This window comes from Charadrius vociferus, unplaced genomic scaffold, assembly GCF_000708025.1.
Source record: "Charadrius vociferus isolate BGI_N301 unplaced genomic scaffold, ASM70802v2 scaffold455, whole genome shotgun sequence".
In the NCBI taxonomy this organism is placed as follows: Eukaryota; Metazoa; Chordata; class Aves; order Charadriiformes; family Charadriidae; genus Charadrius; species Charadrius vociferus.
Window position 1 is genome coordinate 266,495 of NW_009648550.1, and position 8,980 is coordinate 275,474.

Genomic DNA, 8,980 nt, shown 5'->3' on the forward strand with positions numbered 1-8,980 from the left:
GGGGAAGATAATCTAACTCCACTGAGAGAAGAAAAAGACATTCTTCAAAAGTTTGCAGAAAATTTCTGGAGCTCAAGAAATCATTCCAAGGACCAGACAGGTGGAAAATACCCTCCGAAAAAACAGCTGCATGAATAACCAAGTGGAATACTTTCTACCATCTGCAAGTTATCTTTAAGTATCCCTTGCAGCTTTTTACAACTTTCATAGGTCAACTTCTCTGACATCGACTAACAAGAACATCTGTGTTCAAAATCAAGTCATGCTCTCCCCTGTGTCCAACAAGGCCTGTCCTACCTAAACGTAGGATGGGAGGCTTGTAAATAGCAGAGGCAATTTCACCTGAATCTGAACTTGGCCCCAGAAAGACACTCCAGCTGCCAGAAAAAAAAAAAAAAAAAAACAACAAAACACCAACCCCCCCCAAAAGATAATTACAGGTGAGCGAGCCGGGCATATGCATTGTCAGTTCAACACTGTAACAGCCTGCACTTAATGCATTTGTGCGTGGCCCATGGCAAACACGGGTGAAAAGGAAAATAATTTACAGTATTTCTAAAAAAACAAGAAGGCAGACCCAGCAAGGAAGCTCTTTCAAACCCCATGGTTGCCTTACATTTTCCCCTCACCCAGAAGAGATACAGAGTGTGGGGGCACACAGCCTAGTCAAAAATGATGTTTAGTTAAAAAGCAGGTGTCAGACATGGAGCTTTGCCGGCATCAGTGTTTGTTTCTTCAAGCCTCAGCTCTAGGGGCCAGGTGGCAGCACCACAACTTCAGCTCGTGTTCCCATCAAGAGAACATCTCTCCTTCCTGACTGTAGGAGAAGATAACCCAGCTCCATGCCAGCACACAAACCTGGAAGAAACAAGCATGTGTTTTACTTCTGAGGTTTTAACCCCAACATCACAGTTTTCTAATGCTTTAGGTTTGGAGTTGACAAAGCCTTTTTGTACTGCTTGGTGTGAGGAGCCTTTCAAAGCGACGGCACATCACTTGTGACCCCTGCTCCCAAAGCACGAGAACTGATGGTCTGAGCTGTTACTACAGGAGAAAACACTGCTGTGGGGAGACTTTTGTTTTAGCACTGTGGACCCCAAGCCCCAGGAACAGGACTCCTGTATCAGGGTGGGACAAATTACAACCTTCATTTGCAAAGCGCCAAGGGGGAAAAATAAAATAAAAGTGAGTGACAGTACACTGGAGTCCTTGAAACTGGAATTCCTTGGATCACCATGATACTGGGCACCAAAACCATTTTGACCAAGGTGAGAAGTGAGGGGAGGAGGGGCAGAGAGAAAGGGACATGGCCATTATCTGCCCGTAGAGCGCCCGTAGGTGACACCCAGCTGCAATGCAGCATCCATGGCACAGAGCAGTCCTGTCTCCCGAGCCCCAGCCTCACGGTACCTGCTGACATCTGCCTTCATGGAGGGATGACCCTTACCAGGGCGTAAGCAATCCGCCCCCATTGAGCAGGAGAGGACAGTGCCTGCTGAGCATTACTTGCTCCTCCTCCCTCTCAGCCTTCACTCCAGAGGAATCACACTCCTGACTTCTGTCAAGTCTTCTCTTTTTGCGGGGGAGGGTGGAAGAGAGCGATCAACAGGCAGGAGCAGAGCGTGGGAGCAGAAGTTCGAGCAAATTTCTGTCTAATTCACAAAACTGTTACAGCTGAGGGAGGGAAGAATGTCTTTTTTATATTCCTCGAGGACATTTTGTTACTAAACTTACAGTAATTTATTTTTCTAATGTTTCCACAAGTGAAAGCAAGGTTTTGCAACTTGCTAGGCAGAAACAAATTTTTACTTTCCCTTTTGCTAGGAAAAAATTAATTTTGCTTGAGGGAAAGCAACTTTTTTTTTTTTTTAAATTTCATTTTGGTTCAGACAGGAGAGAAAAAAAAAGAAAAAAAAATCACTCTTCACATTATATCTACTAGCGCATTATATCTACTTGTGAAGGCGGCTTTCCTCAACTTGGCAGTGGTGGAGAAAGAGCAGTCTTGCTCACTCTGCCAGCAGCTACTTCCAGTACCTTTCCAGAGAAATTCCAGAGGAATTTTGTTTTCTATGTCTTCCCATTTCCCATCCACAAGCCCACTCCACTAAAGCAAACCCCAGTCTTGTAAAGATGCAACTTCTTGAATCTTACAGAGGCAAAAAGCAGAAGGATGCTCAAAAAGGAAAGAGTCCAAGCCTGGCACCGTATCTCCAGGTACAAAGGCCAGGAGGCGAGAAGTCCATGTTAACTACGGACCATCACCCTCCACACCCAAATATCAAGGCTCCACTAAAAGAACGAGCACATCTTACTCACATTTAATTTCTGTGTCTTCTCCGACCTCGATGTGAATGGGTATCAGTCCCACAACTCAGACTCTGCTGCCCAGAAACACGTATTCCCCAGCGCTGATGGACAGTGCTGTTGTACACATGGAAGCATGAATGTGAGCTGGGATCTCAGGACAACTCCACTTATTACACTCATTAAACACTTCAATGCTTGAGTATTTCATTTAATACACTTTGTTTCTAGCACAGAAGCCTATCTTAGACTGTGCTACCATCTTGGGATCTGCTAGGCACTTCTGCCACTGCCATGATCTCCCACGTAGCTTTATCTAGACAATGCTGATAATCAACCAAAAGACAACATACAGCTCGGAGAAAACCAAGGAGCATTAGAAGCCCCAAATTTCATCACGCTGCAGTGAGTTTTACAGCTGCATAAGTGCACTAACTTCTCCAGCACTCCCATCTCTATTCTGCTGAAAGGCTGAAGGTCTGTAGGGCAGAGACTCTTCTGCTACAGTTCCTCTTCTAGCACTAGCAACGTGTTTATAGGTAAAGACACAGGTCTCATGCACCGCGTGTGTTCTCTGGACATCATTCTGGGCATGACAACCCAGACCACCTAAACCTGAGCACGCGCGTAAGTCTTTGCACATGTGAGGGTGACGAGATGGTTTCCTTTCTGGCACAGAGATGGCTGCTACCGTTTTGGCTGAGAACCGCCTGCTCAGGCTGTGCTTCAGCACATCCACACCCCAGGGTGAGTTCAAGGAAAGAGGACTGCACTGCTCTGTTTTAACATGGAGCAAACACCACTCTGGAGATGATGTATCAACCAGGAGAGCACTTACTGGTAACGCCAGCCTGCCCGTGCAGGCACCAAAGCACGAGCGTGAGACTCCTCTCCCACAGCAAGAAGAAAAAGGCACAACAGACCACGTTTTCCTCTCGTTCCACGCTCAGGCCACGCCATGCACCGGGCAGAGCTCGGTCACCAAGCTGTTCACCAAGAAACCCGCGGTGGTTGCGGTAATCTCACTGCCTGGGTATGCAAACCAGAGGGGACCGAGTGTTTAACGGGAAAGAGATCAGCAAGCACAACTTCACAGGAGGTGGTTTGGGTTTTGCGGCTTAAGGTTTGTGGTTCAACACAAAAAGAGCTCTAAAGAAACGGTAACAAGAATAAGCAGCCTGGAAGAGTTACCTGCTTCGTAGCCAAGTGCTACCAATTACATTATCATAATCTATGACTCACTGGAGAAATATGGATAAAAGAGAAAGTTGCTTTTGAAATAAGAGGAGGAAATGTGAGAAATAATTGCATAAAAACTTCTTTGGCTGTTTAAATTAAACACTTTTGTGCCCGAGGGTTTAAATGAATATACCAAGATCTTTTAGTTTCTGCAGTAATCACGAATTTCCTGCTATTACTGATAATGACTTTAAAATGGCACACTTAAGCAGGGCTGTTATTTTATTTGCAGCCTTTCCAAGGCAGAAGCAGCAACTGAGCACGTGGGAAGCGGTAACACCGGGGGAAGAACATGATGACAGCTTGTCAGAGGAAACATATGTCAGTCTAGTGAGGAGCTAACAAAGGGTGGCACCGGGACCTCAGCGTGCCACAACCAAGCCGCCTCTAACATCAATTTCTAGACACATTATGTCCCATCCTGATGCAGCCTATGAGCTTGTCACCTTCATGACAGCTGATAAACCAAGCCTGAATTAACAGCAAGTTTCTCTGACTGTCTCCCGTGCAAACCTAGCTCTGAATTTGGTAGCACATGGACCTGACCCAAAACTCAACACTATATCATCTTAAGCCTCTCTGTTGGCTTCCAGTGGGTGAGTCATATTTCTAAACAGGACTAGGTGGTTAAGTGATACTTTGCCTGAAGCAACATGAGTATTTCTCACCATCTTTTGTATTAGCTAAAACTGTTTGCCAAACCCAACCCAAAATCAACAAGTGTTGTAGTTAAACAATATCCTTCTTTTGTGAATAACCTCTGTCCAATTTTTTTGTCCGTCTCTAGTTCCACACATCCTTCACACGGATACAAGGACAAGAGGATGGTAGGAGAGGCCAGAAGAACATCTGCTGCGTGACAGCACAGCCAGATACTCCCATGAAGGGCCACCAGGGATCCAAGAGGGATGCGCTAAGCACATATGATTACAGGACTGGAAAATAAGGGAACAGGAGACATGAGACCAGAAGCTCTTCAGAAAAAAAAGTGGATATTTTTTTTTTGTTGTTCTGCCTCCACAAGCACTCAACACAATCAAATACAACAACAGTATTGGGGCAGAGCAAATGATGAACATTTCTCAGCTTCCTTCTGTTAACAGAGCTCACAGCAATGAGGCTTAAATTAAGATGTCAAAACATACCAGCAGGTACGCAGATCCCACAGCAGCAAATAGCTAAAATAATCTAGTAGCCTCGCAAAGACAGGTGTCCTCTTTTGAGGCTGGCATTTCACCTCATCCGTCTGCCATGCCTTGCTACTTTCCCTGCCTTTTTTGGGGGAGCACTCTTTGTTGCCCACACCATCCACCATCCACAGCTGAGCACCAGCTCGCAACTGCTTCTGGAGCCAGTCGCTCACAGAGCTGAACCCTAACCAAGGCATGCACGAGAGCTAACCTACTCTGTCGGCGCTGAGAGGGCGAGGGAGCTAGAAGAAAGGTTACCACGTCATCATTGCATCAGCTATGAGCTATGTTGAACAGATTTTGAAAAGGAAATACAGTCTCTTATTTGCTACCCCTGATACAGAAGCAGCCATCTTCCAGATGGAACCTTGCAAGATTTATTTCCAAGTGCCATAGCGTAGGGCTCAAAAATCCCCCGGGGTTCAGTGAATCAGGGCTACGTAGTACAGAACAAGCAGTGTGTTTTAAAGGTAACTGCTCAAAAACACCACACTACCAGTCCAATTGCAACAGCTTCAAAGTGAAAAATTACAAAAGGACCAAAAAAAAAAAAAAATTACAAAAAGGTCTTTAGGCTGGATTCTGTCTATTTCACCCTTTTAATATTTCTACAATGTATGTTTCAAAAGAAAAGTGAGCAAAAACCCCACTATTTGCAGCAGTTCTGATGATAAAATGCTACTAGATAGCCCACTGGATAAACCATTACAAAATAAAAATAGCAGTTCACAAATGTCACGCCAGGCTTTCAAATGAGCCTGAAAATACACATGCAGTTAAAGAAAAAAGATCTTTCCTTTAGCATGTAAAAATGTGTTTGCTGCCAACGGACTACAAAAGCCAAGAGTTGCAAAAAACCACAAAACCCTTCAAAGTGAGGCATTTTATTTCCCTCCCCCAACAGATGAGGTGAAACTGCTTTTTCAAACACCCCCTTTTGCCTATAGCTGTAGGTGTTTATACAATTTAATTTTGGAAGTAGGCAGGAAAAAGAATTGTCTTCTCAGGCAGCATTTTCCTACCGATACTCACTAAAGGGAAGGAGAAGCACCTGAAGGCCAAACGCACATAGGTACATCTCCTGTGGGGATGCTAAGGAGGTTTAAGCTCTGCTGATTCCCAAGTAACAACAGACGCCCGAGGGTCCGGTTATGCACCACACGTGAATTATGCTCAGCAACACCACAATTTCAGCCAAATTGCCTCAATTTCCTTGAGCAGCACCATACGGGCAAGCACTTAAAAAAGGCCTGAACACTACACAATGTACTCAGTAATTATTGTTTTATCTTCTGGAAAAGGGGGAGGAAAAAAACCACACACCACAAATAAATTCCTACATGTTTCCTATAGGTCACTTTACTTGGTGAAGGCAGCAGAAATAGCCGAGGATGGTGAGATAGCAGGTGCTGATGTACCAAGCATGGTAGGGGAAAGACTAGTACAGACGCTGATGTGAGGGCGTAAGACTGGATCTGCACTATACAGGATATATACAAACAAGTAAAAAAATGGAGTAAGAAGAATTTTTGCACTAGTTTTTGCGGTCAAAAAAGACTATAATCATCCATCTGTCTAGAAGTGTTATTAAAGATTACAGTGGAGGAAAAATTATAGGCAGAGAAGTGCAGCAAGAACTGTATTTGTTAGGATTTCTCTTGGGGCATGTAACCTACATAAGTCCTGAAAAATGGAGAAACACCTTTCCTTTCCCCTCCCCTAACTTTGAGGAAACAACATCCAAGCTCTGCTGTGAAAGGACAAAAAAAAAAAAAAAAAAAAGAAAAAAAAGAAAAAGAAACCTCTATTTAGGTAGAAATAAAAACGATGTAATCAATTGGATGCAAATTGAAGACTCCCCATCTTGTTCTTTTTTGTATAGTCCACGGACAGTTTTTTTGCACAGGGTTGCAAGTGATGTGTCCTTTCAACTAACTACAGGAGAAGAAACTGCCCCTCTAAATAGGGGTGGGCTCTTTCGGAACCAGGACAAGAAGTTGCCAAAAAGCCCCGAACAGCTCAGGGAAGGCAAGTTCAAAAAAGCACATCAGCTCATCTCCTACAGTTAAATACCCACCCGACCCAACCTGCCTTAATCCTGGCTGCAGGTGGATCCCTGAGGAAGGGGACACACAAAGCATACGAACACAACCAAAGTGTTTGTGCCTACCTTCCCCAAAAGCTTCTGAATACATCAACCAACTTCAACAATATATAACAGAGCACCAGTTTCAATGACATTAAGTTCCCACAAGTTTCATAAAAATGGGAGTGAAGGAGATGGCCCTGCTAAGGTCCGTCCCTGAGGAAAAAGCTCCATTATGAACTGAGCCTTATTTTTCATTAGATCAACCCAACTTCGAGCTACAGAAGACTAGGTTTCTTTGGGTCCACTGCTGGTGGAAGTACTTGTACTAAATACATGACTAATTTCTCAGATAATAATCCTACTAGCGCACGTCATCCCTATGTACATCCCCCCGCTAGAACTGCACGCAATGTTTAGGCAAGATCCACAGAAGACATGCTTCTTATGATCTCAGCATTTGGCTATTAGTGTCTATCAAACATTGTCTTGTACTCTGACAGCAGGTCCTCCTCTTAACCCTAGTTGCTGAGGGAGTTTGCAATACCCATATGGTGCACACGTACAAGGAAAACAACAAGCATGTTTATTGACTTAAACATTAGTAAGTACAAGTTTTTGGCAGAAAAGATGATTCCAACACAGACATCTAAAGATAAGAAAGCCAACTGGAAGACCGAGGAGCTGGAAGCAGCTTTCATTCCTACCTGGTTCAGTGCAATTTCTGACGTACGGCTGCCCCCCACCCTCTGGGATGTCAGTCGTGTTCTCCTCATTTGCTTGCAGTAGCTGTCTCCCACTCCATTTGTCATTACTTTCCACGGAATAGCTCAGGGCATCATAACCTAAAGGAAAAGAGCAGTAGATACATGAGACTGCACAGGAAAGGCAACTCCTGATTCTGTTCCTGAATGCCTGAAGTAGCCAAAACATTTGCACTTCAAGCCCAGTGTCCCTTGGGTTAGAAACAGGGGTGTTGCTAATCCCACTGGAAAGGTACACTGCCATTAGCTCCACATCCCAGTTAGTCCCCAAAACATTAAGAGTCAGGTTCATTCCTCTACAACTTCAAAGGTTCATACTAGAAGAGCAGCTACAAAGCTTAAAACTTCTTACGCAACCAATCAGTTTAAAAGTGGAGTACCATCCGCCATTTCAGTTTAAAAACAAAACCAAACAAAACCCCCCACAAACCATCATACAAAACAACAAAAAACCACCACCAGACCTCAACTTACTACTTCTGTAGGCATTTCACTGCTGTTAAGTACCAGCAAAACTCTGCTGAATTTTGCAAGTGCTTATACAACATTTAAGCCATTTCTGCTTAAGATTACAATCCAATTTGCTGCCGAACGAGGCCTCAGAAACACAGTGTTTGACACAAAATTTAGGTAGGCTTCTTTATGAATCAACAAAACGCTACCAGGTGTTCAGAAAGCTCTGCCCCAACAGAGCATGAGGTTCCTGGGGACTGCAAGGGCAGAGCTCGGCAACCCGTGCTGCGTCAGGGAACAGCAGTGGGGAGGCTGCATCAAAGGGGGGAGGCCAGGCATAGGAGCAATCGCCATTTTCAAATTACATTTCCTAATACTAGTCTGAAGAGTTATTTTCACCAAAGTGGTCAACAGGGATCCATTTCAGTGTCTTGTGCCGCAGTCTAATGACATCGGTGGAAAGGCTCCTGAACGTGTTCACCGTGGGCCGGGCAGCAGCTCTTCAACGCATTAGGAAGCGTTCATTTATAAACATGAAATCTACAGCTTCCTTCAGGTTCTGCTCACAGAGCACAAAGCAACTGATGGAAACGTCTTTCTGAGAGTACAGCCGTATTCATTTGCAAAACAGCTCTTATTAAGCCCAACTCCACTGTTATTTCCACCCAACACAACCTCACCGAAGCCAGAGATGCCTCCAGGTCACTGCAGGAGCCCTCCCTACTTCCAGTCTATAAACATTAGGGGCATGTACTTCACATAAAATTGAAAAAAAAGGGGATAAACCCCAGTCCAGCAGGAGTTAACCACTTTAGACCTGGGGTCTGAGTGTACTCCTTACCGTGCCCTGCCCTCCTAACAGAAAGCGTGTGCAGATTTACTCACTTCTCGGGTTTTTTTTTTCCCCAACACCAGCCATATTGCGATCACTCACCAACTTA

The 8,980-nt window shown here is 44.5% G+C and overlaps 1 protein-coding gene across 1 annotated transcript in view; it reads right to left on the minus strand.

Annotated features, from left to right (window-relative positions):
• SLC24A3 (solute carrier family 24 (sodium/potassium/calcium exchanger), member 3) overlaps positions 1–7,976 on the minus strand; it is a 142,773-nt gene extending 134,797 nt beyond the window's left edge. Inside the window, exons 1-2 of the mRNA XM_009886046.1 lie at positions 7,967–7,976; positions 7,530–7,697 (exon numbers count right to left, since the gene is read on the minus strand). Coding sequence (XP_009884348.1) covers positions 7,530–7,697; positions 7,967–7,976 — 178 coding nt within the window. The remainder of the gene's footprint in view (positions 1–7,529; positions 7,698–7,966) is intronic.
• Positions 7,977–8,980: the final 1,004 nt, after the last annotated feature.